The sequence below is a fragment of the Ranitomeya variabilis genome, chromosome 6 (genome assembly GCF_051348905.1).
Source record: "Ranitomeya variabilis isolate aRanVar5 chromosome 6, aRanVar5.hap1, whole genome shotgun sequence".
Lineage (NCBI taxonomy): Eukaryota > Metazoa > Chordata > Amphibia > Anura > Dendrobatidae > Ranitomeya > Ranitomeya variabilis.
Genome location: NC_135237.1, coordinates 327,428,201 through 327,452,221, shown reverse-complemented (window position 1 = coordinate 327,452,221; position 24,021 = coordinate 327,428,201). Strand labels below are relative to the sequence as shown.

Here is a 24,021-nt window from a genome sequence, read left to right as displayed (position 1 = left end):
AATAGTAACCATAGAGGTCCTTGAGACCTCTATGGTTACTGATCCAGGATAGCTGTGAGCGCCACCCTGTGGCCGGCGCTCATAGCACACCTGCAATTCTGCTGCATACTATCTACATATCTATCTGATGATCGCTGCTATGTAGAAGAGCTGACCGCATTGTGCCAGCTTCTAGCCTCCCATGGAGTCTATCGAAGCATGGCAAAAGTGAAAAAAATAAAAAAATATAAGTTTAAATCACCCCCCTTTCGCCCCATTCAAAATAAATCAATAAAAAAAAAAATCAAACCTACACATATTTGGCATCGACGCTTTCAGAATCACCCGATCTATCAATAAAAAAAGCATTAACCTGATCGCTAAACAGCGTAGCGAGAAACAAATTAGAAACGCCAGAATTAAGTTTTTTTGGTCGCCGCGACATTGCATTAAAATGCAATAACGGGCGATCAAAAGAACATATCTGCACCAAAATGCTATCATTAAAAACGCCAGCTCAGCACGCAAAAAATAAGCCCTCAACCGACCCCATATCATGAAAAATGGAGACGCTACTGGTATCGGAAAATGGCGCAATTTATTTATTTTTTTTTTAGTAAAGTTTGGAATTTTTTTTCACCGATTAGATAAAAAATAACCTAGTCATGTTAGGTGCCTATGAACTCGTAATGACCTGGAGAATCATAATATTTGGTCAGTTTTAGCATTTAGTGAACCTAGCAAAAAAGCCAAGCAAAAAACCAGTGTGGGATTGCACTTTGTTTGCAATTTCACCGCACTTGGAATTTTTTTCCTGATTTCTAGTACACGACATGCTAAAACCAATGATGTCGTTCAAAAGTACAACTCGTCCTGCAAAAAATAAGCCCTCAGATGGCCATATTGACGGAAAAATAAAAAAGTTATGGCTCTGGGAAGGAGGGAAGCGAAAAACGAACATGGAAAAACGGAAAATCCCAAGGTCATGAAGGGGTTAAGTTAAAGGGGCCGAATAATATTGCACGCCCCACTTTTCAGTTTTTGAATCTTCACAAAAATTTTAAAATAACCAATAAATTTCTTTCAACTTCCCTATTGTGTTCCACTTGTTGTTGATTCTTCACCAAAAATTTACATTTGGTATCTTTATGTTTGAAGCATGATATGTGGGAAAAGGTTGAAAAGTTCCAGGTCGCCGAATACTTTCGCAAGGCACTGTAGATTTAACAATGAAGCAGAGCTGAGAAAGCTAACCCAGCCCCACATCACAGCTTCCCTGCCCCACATCACAGCTTCCCTGCCCCACATCACAGCTTCCCTGCCCCACATCATAGCTTCCCTGCCCCACATCATAGCTTCCCTGCCCCACATCATAGCTTCCCTGCCCCACATCATAACTTCCCTGCCCCACATCATAGCTTCTCTGCCCCACATCATAGCTTCCCTGCCCCACATCATAGCTTCCCTGCCCCACATCATAGCTTTCCTGCCCCACATCATAGCTTCCCTGCCCCACATCATAGCTTCCCTGCCCCACATCATAGCTTCCCTGCCCCACATCATAGCTTCCCTGCCCCACATCATAGCTTCCCTGCCCCACATCATAGCTTCCCTGCCCCACATCATAGCTTCCCTGCCCCACATCATAGCTTCCCTGCCCCACATCATAGCTTCTCTGCCCTACCTCTCAGCTGTCCCCAGCCCACATCAGGCTCTCCTTGTACAAAGTCCATAGACAGTGAACTTCATGTCACAGGAGAGGGCTGGACCAAGGCTTACGGACCAGCTGGTCACAGCAATGATAAGTTACTGGTGCTAAAACAATCTGTGTAAGAAAACAAAACCAAGCTTAATAATAAGAGAGGCATCGCTGACATCTGTGTTTTAACCCCTACCCTATACTGTCTTCAGATTACATAGCAAAAACCTGCTGACAGGTTAAGAAATTCCTTTAACTAAACTTTTACTAAAATTAAAAAATGCATTTGACTGTCTCCTAAAAACCTGTTTTTCCTGCACTGATATCAGAATGTACTCATTTGGATGCTGGCAGTGAAAGGGTCAGCACTTCTGTCTTCCTCCGAGTGCTGATGAGAAGTACATTTCTTTACGTTGCATAATTTTACGTAAAGCGCAGCGTCTTGCAATTCCAGCAAAGCGGATGGGATTTATAGAAATCTCAGGCCCACTGTGCTTCTCTACGCAGCATAAACTGACCTGCGCTGCGTGTTTCAAATCCAAAACCTGTCTATTTGTCTTGTGAGGACGCTTTCAGTGCACATTTGCCATAGACTTGCACTATATGCAGAAAATCTGCAGGATAAAAATGCATGTAAGGCTAGTTTCACATTTGCGTTTAAAAACGCAGCGTTTAAAACGCAAACGCAGGTGGTGAAAAAACGCATGTAAACGCGTGCAAACGCTGCGTTTTTTAGACGCATGCGTTTGCTCATGCGGTGTCATTGAGTTAGATAGATATATATATATATATATATATATATATATATATATATATATATATATATATATATATATATATATATATATATATATATATATTTACTTCAGCGCGATATAGCAGAAAAGCCGATTGCCGGCTTTTCATTTCTCCTGCCTAAATCCGACATGGTATGAGACATGGTTTACATACAGTAAACCATGTCATATCCCCCTTTTTTTGCATATTCCACACTACTAATGTTAGTAGTGTGTATGTGCAAAATTTCGGCGCTGTAGCTATTAAATTTAAGGGTTAAATCGCGGAAAAAATTGGCGTGGGCTCCCGCGCAATTTTCTCCGCCAGAGTGGTAAAGCCAGTGACTGAGGGCAGATACTAATAGCCTAGAGAGGGTCCATGGTTATTGGCCCCCCCTGGCTACAAACATCTGCCCCCAGCCACCCCAGAAAAGGCACATCTGGAAGATGCGCCTATTCTGGCACTTGGCCACTCTCTTCCCACTCCCGTGTAGCGGTGGGATATGGGGTAATGAAGGGTTAATGTCACCTTGCTATTGTAAGGTGACATTAACCCTTTCGCGACATGCGCCGTACATGTACTGCAAATGTTGGGTTTCCTGCTTTGATGTGCGCTCCGACGGTGAGCGCACATCAAAGTCGCGACATGTCAGCTGTTTTATACAGCTGACATGTGCACGCAATAGCGGCGGGTGAAATCGCTATTCACCCGCCGCTATTAACCTGTTAAATGCCGCTGTCAAATGCAGAGAGCGGCATTTAACTACCGCATCCGGCCGGAAATGACATCATCGCCGACCCCCGTCACATGATCGGGGGTCGGCGATGCATCAGGAAAGTAACCATAGAGGTCCTTGAGACCTCTATGGTTACTGATCGCCGGTAGCTGTGAGCGCCCCCTGTGATCGGCGCTCACAGCACACCTGCATTTCTGCTGCATAGCAGCGATCTGATGATCGCTGTTATGTAGCAGAGCCGATCGGGCTGTGCCTGCTTCTAGCCTCCCTTGGAGGCTATTGAAGCATGGCAAAAGTGAAAAAAAAAAAAGTTTTTAAAAATGTGAAAAAAATATTAAAAATATAAAAATTTAAATCACCCCCCCTTTCGCCCCATCCTAAATAAAACAATAAAAAAAACCCCAAACCTACACATATTTGGTATCTTGGTATCGCCGCGTTCAGAATCGCCCGATCTATCAATTAAAAAAAAGCATTAACCTGATCGCTAAACAGCGTAGCGAGAAAAAAATCCGAAACGCCAGAATTACCTTTTTTTTGGTCGCCACAACATTGCGTTAAAATGCAATAACGGGCGATCAAAAGAACGTATCTGCGCCGAAATGGTATCATTAAAAACATCAGCTCGGCACGCAAAAAATAAGCCCTCGCCAGACCCCAGATCACGAAAATTGGAGACGCTACGGGTATCGGAAAATGGCACTTTTTTTTTTTTTTTTTTTAGCAAAGTTTGGAATTTTTTTTTCACCACTTGGATAAAAAATAACCTAGACATGTTAGGTGTCTATGAACTCGTAATGACCTAGAGAATCATAATGGCAGGTCAGTTTTAGCATTTAGTGAACCTAGCAAAAAAGCCAAACAAAAAACAAGTGTGGGATTGCACTTTTTTTTGCAATTTCACCGCACTTGGAATTTTTTTCCCGTTTTCTAGTACACGACATGGTAAAACCAATGATGTCGTTCAAAAGTACAACTCGTCCCGCAAAAAATAAGCCCTCACATAACCATATTGACGGAAAAATAAAAAAGTTATGGCTCTGGGAAGGAGGGGAGCGAAAAACGAAAACACAAACGAAAAAGGGCCGCGGCATGAAGGGGTTAAGCCAGATTAATAATGGAGTGGTGGAGAAAATTGCGCGGGAGCCCACGCCAATTTTTTCCGCAATTTAACCCTTAAATTTAATAGCTACAGCGCCGAAATTTTGCACATACACACTACTAACAGTAGTGTGGAATGTGCAAAAAAAAGGGGGGATATGACATGGTTTACTGTATGTAAACCATGTCTCATATCATGTCGGGTTTAGGCAGGAGAAATACAAACATACAAAAAAAAGCGTGCGTTTTTAATGTTAAATATAGGAAAAAAAACGCATGCGTTTTTTTGCACTAAAAGACAGCGGCAAAAAATGCAAATGTGAAACCAGCCTAAGACACATATGACTGTAGCAATAGAGATTTGCTAATGCCAAATACCGGGAAGGTTAAAAAATAAAGTGGCTTTATTTAAGGCCGGACACCAAAACGACCAAAACCGCACAGTTAAAACGAGATAAAAGGATATGCACTCAAGTGCAATGAAAAAAAAAAACTAACACAAGAAACCTAATTTATCTAATGGTGCCGATGCAGCAAATCTGCAATATCAAAATTTCACCAAATAGTTATCGTGAGAACGCAGCCTAGGGAGAAGGCCCAGGTACGAACGTTCACTGCCATTATCTGTACTCCAAATGAGGACATTCTGATACCAATGCAGCTAATGATAGGCAAACGGACTGTGGAAAAACCAGTTTAGGAGCCACTTACATGCAATTGTTTTACAAGAATGAAGGCCAATCCCCTAATAAAGGGATATACATGGCAAAATAAAATAAGGCAATGGTTTTCTATCATGCAAAGTGGGTAACTGCTAATCTGTGAAGTCTTCTGTGTTAAATGCATTGAAAATGTACTCCATATATCCCGCTAGTGACTGCTGTCAAGACTGCTCTCTGTACCTTCTAAAATAATCCCCTATCCTTTTCCAGTGAGCCAGGATTGATCTATATTGCTTTTCGTTACCCAGAACTTCAAGGTCCATGTACTACACCAAAGTTTACGACTGTACACCTAAGTCCACTCACTATACCCATAACTTTAAAGGGAACCTGTCAGGTCCCGTGTGCCCCCAGAAACACTGACAGTTGTGTCCCTGCCTAACAGTCCCTTTATTACGTTGACACGCAAACCGATCTTTAGAAAGAGTAAATAGAAAAGATCTGTTTGTCATATGGAAATGAGGGCTTTTACTAGTCAGTGGTGCGTTGGTGTCCCTAGACTAATCGACTCACTAAGCATGTCATCACGCCCCTGTGGGCATGATAACCGAACTTACAAGCGCCGGTGACATTGCAAGCGCTATACTTCCCTCGCACATGCTCCCGGCTTCTTCCCCTCGCATCATTGAACCTCTGAAGTCGTGTGTACAGGTGCTTCTCACCAAATTAGAATATCATCAATAAGTTTTTCAGTTCTTCAATACAAAACGTGCAGCTCATATATTATATAGTCATTACAAACAGGGTGATCTATTTCAAGTTAATGTTGATGATTATGGCTTACAGTCAATGAAAACCCAAAAGTCATTATCTCGGTAAATTAGAATACTTTATAACATCAGCTTGAAAAATTATTTCAAAATCCGAAATGTTGGCCTACTGAAATGTGTGTTCAATAAATGCACTCAATACTTGGTCCGGGCTCCTTTTGCATCAATTACTGCATCAATGCTGTATGGTATGGTGGTGATCAGCCTGTGGCACTGCTTAGGTGTTATGTATGCCTTTTTCTACCACACTTTTTCCTTCCACTCAAATTTCCATTAATATGCTTGGCTACAGCACTCTGTGAGCAGCCATCTTCTTTAGCAATGACCTTTTGTGTCTTGCGCTCCTTGTGGACTGTGTCAATCTCTACCTTCTGGACATCTGTCAAGTCAGCAGTCTTCCCCATGATTGTGGAGCCTACTGAAACACACTAAGGGACCTTTTTGAATGCTTAGGAAGCCTTTGCAGGTGTTTTCTGTTAATTATTCTAGTTTACTGAGATAATGACGTTTGTGTTTTCATTGGCTGTAAGCCATAATCATCAACATTGCCGCAGTGTGAATAAATCAGAAGACACTGCGGGGCTGGGAGTCACAGGCAGGGCGGCCGCACATGCGCAGTCAGCTAGACTGCATATGAGGACAGAGGACGGGCAGCGCTCACTGCGCTTGCCCAAGGCATGACAAAAGAGCGCAAGCGCCGGCTGATTTGTAAACAGCGGTGAGGAGGCGGCGCCAAGAAGACTTGAGTGACTGCTGTGTGGCGTCTGGAGCAGGGGGGGAAAGGCCTGCCTCCAGGACTGAAGAAAGGTATTTAGGACAAATTACAAAATGGATCATTTCTGCAGTTACAGCACCAATAACTAAAAGAGCCACCTTGTCAGAATGCAGCATTACTGCTGCACAAGGTGGCTCTTTTAGTTTTGAACGCCTGGGGGGGGGTGTGTGAGAGGTTCCCTTTAACAGAAATAAACACTTGAAATAAATCACTCTGTTTGTAATGACTCTATATAATATGAGTTTCACTTTTTATATTGATGAGATGAAATTAACTTTTTGGTTATATTCTAGTTAAGTGAGAAGCAGTTGTATGTGTCCTGGCTTCAGAGAGGCGCACTGCGCATGATCGAAAGTCTCTGCACTGACCTGCTTAGTGGGCCGACTAGTCTGGGGACACCAACGCAATTCGACTAGTCAAAGGCCTCATTTATATATCATAAACAAACTTTAGAAATATTTTTTCTAAAGATCTGTTTATTATTATTATTATTATTTATTTATTTATATAGAACCATTGATTCCATGGTGCTGTACATGAGAAGGGTTACATACAAATTACAGATATCACTTACAGTAAGCAAACTAACAATTACAGACTGATACAGAGGGGCGAGGACCCTGCCCTTGCAGGCTTACATTCTACAGGTTGGTGGGGAAGGAGACAATAGGTTGAGGGTTGCAGGAGGTCCGGTGTTGGTGAGGGGTAGCTTTGGTAGTGGTGAGGAGGCAGCGGGGTCCTTGCAGGCTGTAGGCTTTCCTGAAGAGGTGGGTTTTCAGGTTCCATCTGAAGGATCCGAATGTGGTTGATAGTCGGACGTGTTGGGGCAAAGAATTCCAGAGGATGGGGGATATTCGGGAGAAGTCTTGGAGGCGGTTGGGTGTGGAGCGAATAAGTGTGGAGGAGAGAAGGGGGTCTTGGGAGGACCGGAGATTATGTGAGGGAAGAGATCGGGAGATTAGTTAAGAGATATATGGGGAAGACAGGTTATGGGTGGCTTTGTAGCTTAGTATTAGTAATTTGAACTGGATACGTTGAGGGAATGGGAACCAGAGAAGTGATTTGCAGAGGGGGGAACCGGAGAAGTAGCGAGGAGAGAGGTGAATTAGTCGGGCAGCAGAGTTAAGGATGGACTGAAGAGGTGCAAGGGTGTTAGCAGGGAGGCCACAGAAAAGGATGTTGCAGTAGTCAAGGCGGGAGATGATGAGGGCATGCACAGGCATTTTAGTAGATTGACGGTTGAGGAAAGGACGGATTCTGGAGATATTTTTGAGCAGGAGGCGACAGGAGGTGGAAAGAGCTTGGATGTGCAGTTTGAAGGACAGGGCATAGTCAAGGGTTACACCGAGGCAGCGGACTTCCGGTACGGGGGAAAGCGTGATGTCTTTAATTGTGATAGATAGGTCAGGTAAGGAAGATCTAGGAGATGGAGGAAAGATGAGGAGTTCAGATTTGTTGAGTTTGAGGAAGCGAGAGGAGGAGGAGGAGGATATGGCTGATAGACACTCCGGGATTCTGGACAGCAGAGAGGTAACGTTTGGGCCAGAAAGGTAGATCTGAGTGTCATCAGCATAAAGGTGGTACTGGAATCCATGGGACTTTGAGTTGTCCCAGGCCAAGTGTATAGGTTGAGAAGAGTAGGGGTCCTAGAACAGAGCCTTGGGGGACTCCAACAGAGAGAGGGTGGGATGAGGAGGTAGTTGAATGTGCTGTTGGAAAGGTATGAGGATATCCAGGATAGGTTGAGGTCTTTGATGCCAAAGGAGGAGAGGATCTGTAGTAGTAGGCAGTGGTCAACTGTGTCGAAAGCAGAGGACAGGTCTAGAAGGAGGAGTACAGTATTGTCTGTTAGCTTTGGCTGTAAGTAGGTTGTTAGTAATTTTGGTCAGGGCTGTTTATTTATGTAATGTAACACAGGGACTGTTAGGCAGGGAATTTACATATGTAGACACAACTGCCTGTGGTTCAGGGAGCATGGGGGACCTGACCGGTTGCCTTTAATATTTGTAATGTAATGAATAGTGATGATCACTGATGAGCGAATATACTCGTTACTCGAGATTTCTCGAGCATGCTCGGGGGTCCTCCCGAGTATTTTATAGTACTCTGAGATTTAGTTTTTCTTGCCACAGCTGAATGATTTACATCTATTAGCCAGCATAAGTCCATGTGGGGGTTGCCTGGTTGCTAGGGAATCCCCACATGTACTTATGCTGGCTAACAGATGTAAATCATTCAGCTAAAGAAATACTCGGAGGACCCCCGAGCATGCTTGAGAAATCTCGAGTAACGAGTATATTCGCTCATCACTAGTAATGAACCTTAAAACAAGAAGAGAAATTGAGGATAACTATTATGAGCAGCATGTCTGATTATACATGGTCACCATGACACTTATCCTGTGGTTGAGGCAATTACGTAAATGTACACTGTGACCTTGGTCGTAGACCAAATGTATAAATCAGATGACTTATTGAATTACTTCAGCACTTGGCTTTCTTTAATAATAATAATAATAATAATAATAATAATAATATTTATATAGCGCCAACATATTCCGCAGCACTTTACATTATACAGGGGTCTTGTACAGACAATAGACATTAAGCATAACAATAATCACATAAATCCATAGATACCAAGAGGAATGAGGGCCCTGCTCGCAAGCTTACAATCTATAAGGAAGACACGCACAAGGGGAAATTGCGTGCCAGTGTATGGCCCATTTATCTCTAATAAATTAGGGCACTCCATTAGATCTGCCATCAGCCAGTATCTGAAAAAGTACAGATACAAAGTGATATGGAGGGTCTGGGAACAGATGACTTGAAGGACCAGATTTTGAGGAAAATATAGGAAGGGGGATGATGGAACACTTATATACATGTTGTGAGGTGGTGGGTCAGTCTAAAGAGATTTGTTTTTAGGGCATGGTGAAAACTCTGGATACTGGAATTAATCTGAGAAAAGGGTCACTGGTGCAGGTTGTAGGGTGAGAAGGTGCGAGGAGCCTGGTAACTCCTTCAGTGACTGATTCAAAAGGTAGAAGTTGAACAGGATGACATGTGGGAGGGAAGGGGCTCCATGCTATTAGAGAATGAGGTGGTGGTGGTGGGGAATTTTACTGCTTTGTGTAGAAAAAAAAGTAACCATATAATTGGTGGTCAGATCATCAGCCCTGAGGAGATTGGAGATGGGGACCTGTACTTCAAGATGAGGAGCAAGTGAAAACTGTCAGTCATTTTGGCTTGTTAGATCGTAAGGAGACGAGGGTGGTAAAATGGGGCAATAGGCTTGTTTGTCAAGGTGAAGGGCAGAGATCTGTTTTGAGCATAAAGTTATAGTGGATAAAGTCTGATTTTTCTCCAGACGTTCAGCACACCTAGAGCACCCCTGTAGTAATCGAAGGCCACTTTATTTGTATTTACTGTCCCAATTTCCGCTGTGGTCCAGATTGTTGTGTTGCTGCTACACAGGAGGCTTTCACATTGCTCAATGCTTCAGTGTGACAAATTTAGTAATGGTTGCATAAATTAGCTTTATTTGGGAACTGTGGAACAGGTAATCACTGGGTCATATCCCTGTTCCCTTTGACCTTGAAGATGTTCTTGGTAATCCTAGCATCGCCTTGCTGCCCGGAGATGAAGGGAAGCAGGACTGCAGTTGTTCCGCAGTACGCATGTTCAGTATTCTAACGGTTACTAGGCAACCAGAAAATGACTCGACCTAGGAAAAACACCGGATTTAACAAGAACATAAGATAGCATTTAAGTTAAAGATGCAAATAAACACATTCTTCCACAGAACACTTAAAGGAATAGTCACGTTTAATAACACATAAGAAATGTCACCGGACAACATGATTGTAGGCTCTTTTTTTTTAGCAAGAAGCCCATAATTTTATTTAAAATTATAATGTCAAGCATTGTAATTGTGTAGGAGCCCAACATAAGATAATGAAAGAGGTGAAGACTTGTGTTCGGTGTCATCGCTGTATATTCTTGGAAACAATGACTCCTATGACTTTTCGAAGAACCGGACTAAACATTTTGTTAACTTGGGAACGGCTGCCGTCATCGGTTCACATCTTTCCTATATGTTATACCTGTTTCTTTAGGAAATCTTTGAATTATAGTTACACGACTAACCATAGTCAGGCAGCAGAGTGCTGTGGTCCATTTCTATCTAATTGAGGCCATGCATGATACCTTCTGAGTGTCGTACGGCCATCACAATGGTGAGCGTGCCGGAGCATCTCACTGCACCAGGTGGTCCGGGGCACTTATATTATGTAACATTAGAGACATTACATTGTGACAAGGACAGACTCCATTCAAAGCTTACCTTGTGGGTGAAAAAGGATCCAACATATGGTTCATTGAGGAGATATTCCTGCCTCCGACGACTTTACAAACAAAAGACAAAGCTTGCAGGAAGCGGCCTCCGAATCATTTTGGCCCTGCTGTTTGTTTGACTAGTAGATATAAAAGTATCTTTGTAATATACATTTTCCATTGTGCATAATTTTTCAGCTCTTTGAATACGGGCCAGCGTGGTAGACAACGAATGGTTTCATTGCTGTTGGCATGGGCATGTCCACTGATCAGTAGCCATCTCTAATGCTGTTCATTTGTATTTATTTTCTATAACTTTATAAAGCACAAGCAGGCTTACCGTGCCTTGAAAAAGTATTCATGAGCTGGGAACTTTTCCACGTTATATCACATAAAATCCATTTAAGTTTGTGGATGTATCAGCACAAAGTAGCTAGTATTTGGGAAGTGTAAAAGAAATGATGCATGTTTTTTTTTAAATTATTTTAAAAGCACAAATCTGAAAATTGTGACTTGCATATTTTTTCAGCCCGCTAGATAAAATCCTGAGACTAATTGCCTCCACAAGTCACTTAATTAGTAACTCGAGTCCACCCGTGTGTCATTTTTCCTCAGTATACCTGCAGCTGTTCTGTTAAGTTCTCAAGCGAACCTCTGAGGCCATTAGGGATCAAACGGCATCATAAAACGTACCAGACGGGTCAGGGGTAAAGTTGTGTAGAAAAATAAATCAAGGTTGGATTATAATATATATATAAATATAAATATATATATATATATATATATATTTATATTATATAGTCCAAGCTCTGAACATCTCACAGAGCACTGTTCAATCCACCATCCAAAAATGGAAGGAATATGGCACAACTGCAAACCTAGCATAACATGGCTGTCCACCAAAACATACAACCAAAGCAAGCAGAGCACTAATTAGAGGCCCATGGTCACTCTGGAGGAGCTATAGAGATCCACTGCTCAGGTCGGAGAATCTGTTCACAGGACAACTATTAGTCTTATACTCCACAAATCTGGCCTTTATGGAAGAATGTCAAGAAGAAAACTATTTTTGAAAGCAATCCATAAGAAGTCCTGTTTGCAAAAAGCCATGTAGGGGACACAGCTAGCATGTGGAAGAAGTTGATCTGGTTAGATGAGACCAATACAAGAAATACAAAAATAGAGCAGCACAATCAGAATGGGAAGAATCTGGGTGCAAAAGAGCTTCCACAGGCATATACCAAACCTTGCATGTAGTAGTCCAAAAAAGGAAGCAGCACACCACTGTCTGTGAATAAAGAGCTATTTTATTTAGCCCATGATGGCGACGTTTCGGTTCAGTGTGGCGAACCTTTTTCAAGCCGTGAACAAAGTGCACAGGATTGAATATTTAAGCATGTGCATAATTAGAAATATTTAACAACATTAGTAAAAAAGGAGTGCATTGCCCTTCAATATGTGAAATATAAAAAGTGCAGAGCATTATACAGGTCAGCATGAATCACATAAAGTGCAGTGCAAATGTGCAAACATACAGAGGCACATACAGTGCGTATCAAAGCACTAATGGACAATGAAAGCCCAGATGTGTGACATTCTAGTGAATCAACTCCATGGCCTACCCCATAGCATACGATGAGTCAAGCACATAGTGGCGTCCTTTAGTTCTAAGTGCGCATGTCAGGAAAAGCAATTCAAGTATGATATTGAGAGCGCATACTAGCGCGTGCGCAGTAGGAACCAAGCAAGTGATGCCATATTAAAGGCAAACAAAGATAAAGGAAATGCGCGTGTCCGCATAATATGTTTGCGCACGCCTGCTGACTATTGTAAAAAGTAGCACTGAATAAATCACAAAAATGTAAAAAATGTGCTATTGTAAGAGACACATAACTGGAGAAATGGGATAAATAACGTCCACAATGTGTTATACACTTTCATTGTCCCACTTCATCAATGGGAACAATGGTAGAGGATTCCCCATTGTAATGGATGAGATAAAGGCTACAGGTATATCCCAAAAGGGCAAGAACGCCCCCCATTAGCTGGGGTTGGTGACTTGCCACATGAGAATGGAGGAGACACAGAGCCGCACTAGAGACCCGTATCTCGACCCCAAATCTCTATTGGGTACAATGCTCCCCAACGCCATCTAGTGCCTCAGAGCCATATATAGGGGGCAACCTCATTTTAAATTGATAAAGATATTTCTCCAGAACAAACGGTGCCAAAAAATGAAATATTTAAAGAGAATAATAATCTTGTGTTTTCTTTTGCTGATGGGGCAAGCCATGGGTCTTGATTAAACGATGTGCAAAAAAGAAAGAAAAAAACATTTACACAAATAATGTTTAAAACATATCGCGAGATGTCTTGAGGGAGAGTGGCAAAAATCCAGCACATATCCTCAAAGAACTACCTGTATTTTAAAGTCCACATTTAATCCATGTGGTTTCAGCGTATTTAATTTTCGTATCCAAAATAATTCCCTTGTTTTCAACATTTTAATACCCTCACCTCCTCAGGTGGGCGGGGGCTGGAGAATATGATCAATAATTCGAAATTTTAAGTCCCTTTCCGTATGGCCCTTCTCAATAAAATGTTATGGCACAGGCAAATCAAGTTTCTTTTTCCTTATCGTATATCTATGATGATTCACCCGCGTTTTGAAGTCCCAAGAGGTTTCTCCCACATACCATAGCGTTGCCATCATGGGCTAAATAAAATAGCTCTTTATTCACGGACAGTGGTGTGCTGCTTCCTTTTTTGGACTATTAGATGAGACCAAAGTAGAAATTTTTGGGATAAATGCAAAACTATGTGGGGCGAAAACTAACACTAACCATCCCCGCCATCAAGCATGATGGTCACAGTATCATGCTGTGTGGATGCCTTTCTTCCGCAGGGACAGGAAAACTGGTCACAGTTGATGGGAACATAGATGGATCTAAATACTAAGCAATCTTGGAGGAAAACATGTTAGAGGCTGAAAAAGATTTGAGTTTGGGGCGTAGGTTCACCTTCCGGCAGGACAACGACCTAAACATACTGCTAGAGCTACAATGGAATTCTTTAGATCAAAGCATATGTTTGAATGGCCCTGGCCCAGTCACAGTCCAGATCTAAATCCCCATTGAGAATCTGTGGCAAGACTAGAAAATAGCTGTCAGACTCCTCTATCTAATCTTACCAGCCTCTAGATGTGCAAAGCTGGTAGAGATATACCCCAAAAGACTTGCTGCAGTAATTGCAGTGAAAAGCGGTCCTTTACACTTCACTAATACTTGCTACTGTGTGTTGGCATCACATAAAATCGCAATTACAAAACATTTATGGTAAGTTTGTGTGTGTAATGTGATAAAAATGTGGAAAAGTTCATGCAGTAAGAATTCTTTTTCAAGGCACTATATATAACTTGTATATCAGCATACATGAGAGCAATATATACAAGAGAAAGTATTATCTTTAATGTAAAATACATTTTTCAAACACCAGAACCTTGAAAGCTGTAAAATTTTAAATCAGAGATCACATTTACGGTACATCGATTCTGTAATGTCCAGAAAGACCATTGGAAAGATATAATATCTTTGTACCGTGTTAGCCAGTAGATAGAATAATATTTGGAATTGAGAGTCCTCAGTGGTTGATACCTTTTAATGGCTAACTGAAAATATGGTAGCAAACTGCAAGCTTTTGAGACTGCACAGGGCTCTTCATCAGGCAAAGACTAATACAACATCTGAAGAATCACATATTTGTACACAACACAGCAAAGAACTGTCATTATGGGAGAGTGATAAACAGTTGTGTCCATAAATATTGGAACAGTTTGTAGATTAGGAGTGTGAATGTTTTATTGTCCTCTGATTGGGGTCTGGTTCTGTGTTATGATGCCCCATAAGGTCTGAAGTGCAAATTCCTCAATTGATGTAAAAAGACATAAATCCATGCGACACATTCATTCCTGCACTGTGAGTGTCAAAGGTTGTCATAAATTTATACTCCCAAATTCTCCTGTCTCTCTGAGATTTGAAGTTGACTTTCAATACAAGTAATCTCATGTCCATGGTGCTATGATCAGGCATACAAAAATGTTTGGCCACAGGTAGATCCATTCTTTTTTCTCTTATTGTGTGGCGGTGAGAATTTATCCTTGTCCTTAGGTTTTACCCTGTCTCCCCAACATACAGACCCCCAGCTGGACATTTGGTACATATAATTAGGTACACCACATTAGATGTGATGCAGCTGAAAGGACCTGGTATCTTGTAGTCCTGATGTGAATTGGGGATCTTTGTCTTGTCTGTGGTCATTATAATAAATGGACAGGTTTTACTTTTTTTTTTTTTTTTTTTTTTGGTTGCAAGAAAAGGTTCCTGCAGCTGTTGTAGAGGATAGAGAGCGAAAGACCAAGACGTTGGTGTAACGATGACTACCAGATTGACTTTTTCTATTAAAAAATTAGCTTAATTGAAAAAGTACATATAGCGAATTCACTTATGTTATGTAAGGCTACGTTCACATTTGCGGTCTTCGCCGCAGCGTCGCCGCATGCGTCATGCGCCCCTATATTTAACATGGGGGCGCATGGACATGCGTCGCACTTGCGTTTTGCGCCGCATGCATCACTGCGGCGCCCGCGTCCGGGCGCAGAGGACGCAGCAAGTTGCATTTTTGCTGCGTCCAAAATCAATGAAAAAAAGGACGCATGCGGCGCAAAACGCAGCGTTGTGCATGTGTTTTGCTGCGTTTTTGTTTGCGTTGTGCGTTGCGGCGCCGACGCTGCGGCGCACAACGCAAATGTGAACGTAGCCTAATCTGGTAATTGCAGAAATAAAATCTAGAAATGATGCACTAGAATGCTATGTTACCGCTTACCTACAAGGTTGACATCTGTGTCACACAACAATTGGATAGGAAGCTTCACCAAGGATGTTGCGTTTCTAGACCACGGCATTTGGGTATTAGGGCTAGGGTAAAAGCTGTGTGATTATGTATTGATAATGTGACGGTACACCTTCTCGGGAAAGTACATGAAAGTTGCTCCCGACCCGAGAGGATGACTACTTCTGTTCTATACTATGAAGTCGTGCCTTGTTCTTGTGCTCCCCCCCGTTCTGGTTTTAGTTGACTGCATTAATTCTGATCCCACAGGGACACCAAACGTGTATTGTATCAGTGCAGATGAGGAGGCCAGTCTGATGACTACATCCTACACCTGCAGATATAGAAAATGGAGTCTGAAAGCAGCTTTTTACTTCACTGATTTTTCTGTAATTTATCTATGAACCACCAGAACACAATTATAAATATCTGTAGTCTGCAACTGTAGCTGAATGGAGTAACATTGCCACCAAGAATAGGTTTAAATAGGAATAGAGGAAAAGCAGATAAACATATGTAGCTATTATGTTACAATACCGTTCATATGCTAAAGCCGATCTTTGGTTTATGTAGGTGTAAGTGCGCCGTTTTGGAATATGTGCACGTTTATTACAATTTATTTTTCTCTAATTCTTTTTTTTTTTAGGATCGGCCGACGTCTTGTGCTGCTGTTTTCCGTAATCTTCAATCTGATTTTTGGACTTTCTGTGGCACTTTCAGTTAATGTCACAATGTTCAGCACTCTCAGGTTTTTTGAAGGATTCTGTCTTGCCGGGATATTTCTTTGTCTATATGCACTAAGTGAGTATATTCCTCTATGCCATGTACAGATGTGTGCATATTCTTAATACCCGTCTGTTAAAGTAAATAAGAAAAAAACCTAATGGTCACTAAAATAACTTGAAACTGTCAAAAGGAATTTTTCAATTTAAATTTACTGAATATCATCGAGTGAAATCAGAAATTGATTTTGAACTGCACTATAACAAAAAAGTAAAAAAAAAAAATACAAAATAAAAAAAACACTCATGGAAATGGCCTGGACAAAAGTGATGGCACCCCTATAAAAGACTGAAAATATTTTGATCGTGGACGAAAGAAAGCTAAGGAGAGCATTGTCTCAGGAGATTAAAAAGGAAGTAATAGACAAAGAAACATGTTGGATAGAGGCTATAAAACCATCTCCAAGAACCTTGGTGTTCTGTCCCTAAAGTTATACATAATAGTTCAGAAGTGCTAGGTCCATCGGACTGCAGCCAGCCTTCCTTTGAGTGGCCGGAAGAGGAAAATTGATGACAAATTGAAGAGATGAATAATAATAACCAAAGGGCCCAAACCAACGTATAAATAGATTAGAGGTGAACTCAAAGGTCAAGGTACATCAGTGTCAGGCCATGTTCACACAGTGCGTTTTTTACCGCGGAATCGCGGCGGTTTTGCCGCTGCGGTTCCGCAGCTGTTTTCCATGCAGGGTACAGTACACTGTACCCTATGGAAAACAGGACACACTGTGCACATGGTCCGGAAATTTAAAAAAAAAAGCCGTGCTGAATAGCTCCCGGAAAAAAGAAGGAGCATGTCAATTCTTCTTCCTGAACCGCAGCGGTTCTGCACCCATAGACCTCCATTGTGAGGTCAAAATCGCAGTAAAACCCGCAGATCAAAAATATATCTGCGGGTTTTACTGCGGTTTGTTGTGCAGAACCGCTGCAGCCGGAAGTGCGGGGAAGCCGGCGGAAGTGCGGGGCCGGAAGTGCGTGGGCGGAGAGACATGGAGGCATACCGGCGCATGGGGATCGTGTCGGCCGTTTGATTGATTTGGTATGTGTGTCTGTGTGTGTGTGTATGTGTGTGTGTGTGTCTGTGTGTGTGTGTGTATGCGTGTGTGTGTGCGTGTCCCCATGCGACGATAGTGCCTCCATTGTGCTAAGTCGCCGTATGGACTACTACTCCCATCCGGTATTAGGATGGGAGAGTTGTCCCTGTGTCCGGCGACTTAGCACAATGGTAAAGTTACACCAAACACCTACACACAATACACATACATGACACACAGTACAGTACATACAACACATAACACAGAGTATATACTCACCAACAGCACACTTGTAGGCGAAGCCCTCGATCCTCCAGGAAAAAATCCCAAAATAATAAACCAAATCCATACTCCCTGTCCGCAGAATCCATAAAACGAGTGTCCCACGCCGATCGGCTGCTCTCCGGCGATATACTGCCAGGAGCGAAGCTCCTAGCAGTGTATCGCGTACTGTCCCGGAGCTCAATGACTCCGGCGTCTCGGTTAACAGCAGTACAGCTGCGTTGAACTTTCCCACGCAGCACTGCCGTTAAGCGAGAGTGCCGGGGTCAATGACCGCCGGTAAACTCGCTCGCGCATGCGCAGTGACACACCGACAGGAACTATGGCTCCTGTCAGTGTGTTGCTGCATCCGTGGAGAGCAGACATATCTCTGGATGTGTCTGTTCTCCATGGAAAATCTTCGTGGGATACGTGGCACTTAAATACGTGGCACTTAAATACGTGACACGTGTCACTTATACGTGATACGTGTCACTTAAATACGTGACACGTGTCACTTATACGTGATACGTGTCACTTAAATACATGATACGTGTCACTTAAATACGTGGCACGTGGCACTTAAATACGTGGCACTGAAATACGTGATACGTGGCACGTGGCACTGAAATACGTGGCACGTGGCACTGAAATACGTGGCACTTAAATACGTGGCACGTGGCACTGAAATACGTGGCACGTGGCACTTAAATACGTGGCACGTGGCACTTAAATATGTGGCACGTGGCACTTAAATATGTGGCACGTGGCACTTAAATACGTGGCACGTGGCACTACAATACGTGGCACGTGGCACTTAAATACGTGGCACGTGGCACTGAGATACGTGGCACGTGGCACTTAAATACGTGGCACGTGGCACTAAAATACGTGGCACGTGGCACTTAAATACGTGGCACGTGGCACTGAGATACGTGGCACGTGGCACTGAGATACGTGGCACGTGGCACTGAAATATGTGGCACGTGGCACTTAAATACGTGGCACGTGGCACTGAAATACGTGGCACTTAGGCTATGTTCACATTTGCGTTGTGCGCCGCAGCGTCGGCGCCGCAACACACAACGCAAAGTAAAACGCAGCAAAACGCATGCACAACGCTGCGTTTTGCGCCGCATGCGTCCTTTTTTTGATTGATTTTGGACGCAGCAAAAATGCAACTTGCTGCGTCCTCTGCGCCCGGATGCGTGCGCTGCAGTGACGCATGCGGCGCAAAACGCGGAGCGCTGTCATTCAAAACACGTCCACTCATTTTGGTGTTTAGTCCCAAAATGGAGGATGGAAGAAGAAAAGGGTTGGACAAGGAAATGACATCATTTCTTTTTTTTTTTTCCCCCACTGCAGTTAAAGCTTTATTTGTGTCAAACACAGACAATTTGCAGAGAAAACTGCATAAAAAAACGCACAAAAAACCGCACTAAAAAACGCACCAAAAAACGCACCAAAAACGCACAAAAAACGCACAAAAAACGCACCTGCGTTTTCTGCAGAGACCTGCAGATTCAGTCAGGAAAAAAAAAGGATGGAAATCCTGAACGTGTGAACATAGCCTCAGATCACATCATGCGCCTAAGGAGGAAACAGCTGTTGAAAGCAATTCATAAAAAAGTTAGACTGGAATTTGCTAAAATGCATATTGGCAAGCCACAAAACTTCTAGGAGAATGTTAATTGGACAGATGAGAGAAAACTGGAGTTTTTTGACAAATAGCATTAGCATTATCTTCACAGACCCAGAAATGATGCATACAAAGAAAAGAACTATTGCACCTACTGTGAACTATGGAGGAGGCCCAGTTATGTTCTGTGGCTACTTTGCTGTATGTGGCATAGGGTGTCTTGAATATGTTCAGGGTACAATGAAAACTCAAGACTATCAAGTCATTCTGTAAAATGTGCTGCCCAGAGTTAGAAAGCTCTGTCTGAGTTGCAAATCATGGGTCTTCCAACAGGATAATGGCCCAACGCACACAGCTTAAGGCTATGTTCACACGGTGCGGTTTTTGCTGCGGATCCGCAGCGGAATTGCACTGCGGATCCGCAGCAGTTTTCCATGTAGGTTACAGTACAATGTAACCCAATGGAAAAAAGGACCCGCTGTGCCGACGATCCTTTTTTCCACAGGCAAATCCGCAGCGGTTTTGCCTGCAGAAAAAAGAAGTAGCATGTCACTTCTTTCTGCAGATTCCGCTGCGGGTTTCCAGCAGCACCAATAGGAAACTGCATTTGGAAACCCGCAGTGGAATCCGCAGAAGAAAAAGGATCAAAAACCGCAGCTAAAATCAGCGCTGAATTTAGCTGCGGTTTTTCAAAACAGGACCTGAAAAAAAAAGGATGAAAAAAAGGATCGTGTGAACGTAGCCTTAAACCTCCAAGAATGACTAAGGGCAAAGCATTGGACTATTTTGGTGAGCACTGATCTAAATCCTATTGAACATCTGTGGAAGGAGCTGAAACATGAAGTCTGGAGAAGGCACGTTTACACCTGAGACAGCTGGAGCCATTTGCTCATGAGGAGTGGGCCAAAATACTGGCGGACAGGTGCAGAAGTCTCTCTGAGAGTTACAGAAATCGTTTAAGTGCAGTGATTGTTTCAAAAGATTGTGCAACAAAATATTAAGTTAAGAATACCATCATTTTTGGACAGGCCGTTTTTATTTAAATTTTTTGAGCCACAATTCAATAGATCTGTCTGATCTTCATTAGTTGATATTCTTTAAATTGAAAATGACTTGTCAGCATCAAGTTGTTTCAGTGATCATTGTGGGTTCTTCTTAGTTTAAGAGAAGGGTGCCAGGATTTTTGTCTACGTCTGTATTTATTTGCAGTTTTTCTATATCCAAGTATAGCAATTCCTATCCCGTGACAAATCCCTAATTCTATACACATTCCTGCGTTTATATTCTCCCAAACCATATCTTTACACCACGGATGAGTATAATCTCTGCTTGTGTTTCTAGTATGATTATCATTATTGTGTAGAGGAAGAATTTTGCCTTATGAGTTTGTGTATTTCTCTCCGGGTAATATCTGAAACCTGTTATGCCAGTTTAATAATATTTTAAATTACATACATCTACTTTAGTGGCCTGGAGACCTTTTATGGAAGAGTTTGTGGTTTTCTTGTAATTATTGTAGTTGGTTTCTAACTGCTCCTTGTGTAGTTCTAATAGAAAATGAAATGTAAATGGCTCGCAGCTCGTGGTGGTGGAGCGCTTGTCATGGCCAATTAGTTTAGAAATTGCTGGTATCTGCTATGAGTTTTCCATTTGGGAATGCCGTATGAATTATTTCAGTGGGGGATGTGAGCGTGTGGAGGTAGGGCGTCACGTAGGCCTATGTGGTCTGTGCGAGGGAGGCTACAAGATGTATAAATGCTGGGGAATGAGAAGCAAGATTGAGAGTGATTCACATCATTCATGCCCGCAAGGATAGCCATATTTTAATTTACATTATTTCACATTTTGGGTACATGTAAACTACCAGGAGGCTCAATAACTATTAGAACTTTTTTCTGTTGTCTTACTTCTAGCATGTAGTATAGTAAGGACAATGTAGATTGTGCCTCCTATGTTAGTTCTTTAGGAATAATGACTTTAATATTTATGTATCTTGAGAGAAACTGCAGAATTTTGGGGATTTCTAATTTTTATTTGGGAGACTTTGAATGTGTAGAAGAAATCATGCCTGGGAAATCCACATACTTCCTGAAAAGTTTAGTAAGCCAACAACTGTTGGTCGAATGACGGCCCAACGTCTTACCAAATGGACTCCTGCCAAGAACGGGAGTGCTGAGGTCCCTCCTCTGTATGAATGGGGAAATAGTGCGCATGCCTGACCACCGCTCTCTTCACACAGAGGGCTTGATGGCTGCTAGTGAACTATATCACCCGACCTGGAAATGGCTGTTCAATGTATTTAGTGGGAAAACACTCTTAAGCCTATATGTACTGTACCTATATAATCTGTACCACAGCTCTTAAATCGAGGAATCACCAAGGTTTCACTATTTGAGAACTATTAATAGTACTAGCTGTTTCCAGCCAGCTAACACTCGGCATGCTCATTGCTATCTAATTAACGCTGCTAGTGATTAAACTAAAGCAAATAATGACAACATTCAATAGCGCTTACGCAGGTGGTAAATTGACTTAAAATTTAAGTTAATAACAATAATGATCATTAAAAATCAGAATAATACTAATACATTTTATTCACAGTGTAAAATCAAAAGCAAACTGGATTCGTGTGGTAATGTGTGGGGACAGAGCCTCGTGTGGTAATGTGTGGGGATGGAGCCTCGTGTGGTGGTAATGTGTGGGGACAGAGCCTCGTGTGGTAATGTGTGAGGACGGAGCCTCGTGTGGTAATGTGTGAGGACGGAGCCTCGTGTGGTAATGTGTGAGGACGGAGCCTCGTGTGGTAATGTGTGAGGACGGAGCCTCGTGTGGTAATGTGTGGGGATGGAGCCTCGTGTGGTAATATGTGGAGACGGAGCCTCGTGTGGTAATGTGTGAGGATGGAGCCTCGTGTGGTAATGCGGGGGGACGCAGCCTCGTGTGGTAATGTGTGTGGACGGAGCCTCGTGTGGTAATGTGTGAGGACGGAGCCTCGTGTGGTAATGTGTGAGGACGGAGCCTCGTGTGGTAATGTGTGAGGACGGAGCCTCGTGTGGTAATGTATGGGGACGGAGCCTCGTGTGGTAATGTGTGGGGATGGAGCCTCGTGTGGTAATGTGGGGGGGCGGGATTGTGTGCGGTAATGTGGTGGAGGGAGGGATTATGTGTGGTAATGTGGGGGGGCGGGATTGTGTGTGGTGATGTGTGAGGGGCGGAGCTACTGTGCAGGGGGCAGGATTAGCGAGTAATCGCGAAGCTATATATACAGATATAGATATATAGATATATAGATATATATAGATATATATAGATAGATATATGAATAAATCAAACATTTCCTTAGGCTTTAAATACTTTCTAACCTACTTGTTGTTCTCTCTGAAGATTTGCATAAAATAGTATTTTTGACCTGCCGTCTGTGCTGTTGTTCCTTTTTGTTGTCAGCCTAATTGGGGGAAAAAAATAAATCAACTGGCAAAGTCCACGTGTCCCAGGTAGGCTGCTGCAGAAATGACACGTGTGTTTGCACATAGAGCCTTGGCATTACTATTAACAAACATTCGTAAGTTAAACAAGCAGAGCTGCAGTATCCCAGAGTACAGTCATGTACCCGAGCGCTGCCAATGCCACGGCTTCCTCAGCTGCTTTCTTACTGTTTTACACATAATGGCTCAGGATCTCGAGCTTGATGGTAAAAAAGAGCGTGATCAAATGGTTTAATAAGGAAAATATGACCTGAATCATTGGACCTCGTATATGGAAAAATTATACATGTGCAGCAACATTATTAAAGGGAACCTGTCACCACGTTTTTGGAAGATGGGATAAAAATAGCGTTAAATAGGGGCAGAGGTGGGCATTACATTAGTGTGTTTGTTATGCGTTTATTACCCACCTAAGTTGCCGAAATACCTTTGCAAAGTCTCCGTTTTCGCCTGTCAATCAGGCTGGTCTGGTCAAAAGGGCGTCTTGTCTTCCCCCAGATTTTGCGTAGTTTTCCGTTGGTGGCGTAGTGGTGTGCGCATGCCCAAGGTCCCGAATCCTCTGCCAGGGGATTTAAAAGAGCGCGCTGTTCGTGATTTCATTGGTGATCGGTGGGCGTGGCCATCTTCCTTTGGCCGCGCGTGCGCAGAAGCGGCGCTCTGCTGGCCGCGGCTTCAGGAAAATGGCTGCGGGATGCCGCGCGTGCGCAGATGGATATCGCGACGGCCATTTTCCTGAAGCCGCGGCCAGCAGAGCGCCGCTTCTGCGCACGCGCGGCCAAAGGAAGATGGCCGCGCCCACCGATCACCAATGAAATAACGAACAGCGCGCTCTTTTAAATCCCCTGGCAGAGGATTCGGGACCTTGGGCATGCGCACACCACTACGCCACCAACGGAAAACTACGCAAAATCTGGGGGAAGACAACGCCCTTTTGACCAGACCAGCCTGATTGACAGGCGAAAACGGAGACTTTGCAAAGGTATTTCGGCAACTTAGGTGGGTAATAAACGCATAACAAACACACTAATGTAACGCCCACC

At 42.9% G+C, this 24,021-nt stretch overlaps 1 protein-coding gene and 1 long non-coding RNA gene across 2 annotated transcripts in view; one reads left to right on the top strand and one right to left on the bottom strand.

Moving 5' to 3' along the window:
• SLC22A23 (solute carrier family 22 member 23) overlaps window positions 1–24,021 on the top strand; it is a 130,193-nt gene that overhangs the window by 41,084 nt on the left and 65,088 nt on the right. Inside the window, exon 3 of the mRNA XM_077269799.1 lies at window positions 16,427–16,581. Coding sequence (XP_077125914.1) covers window positions 16,427–16,581 — 155 coding nt within the window. The remainder of the gene's footprint in view (window positions 1–16,426; window positions 16,582–24,021) is intronic.
• On the bottom strand, window positions 9,994–23,019 carry LOC143782400 (uncharacterized). Its single transcript, XR_013216941.1, has 3 exons — window positions 22,863–23,019; window positions 10,904–11,033; window positions 9,994–10,285 (listed from the first exon to the last, which is right to left on the bottom strand). It is a non-coding gene; the product is annotated as an uncharacterized LOC143782400 (long non-coding RNA).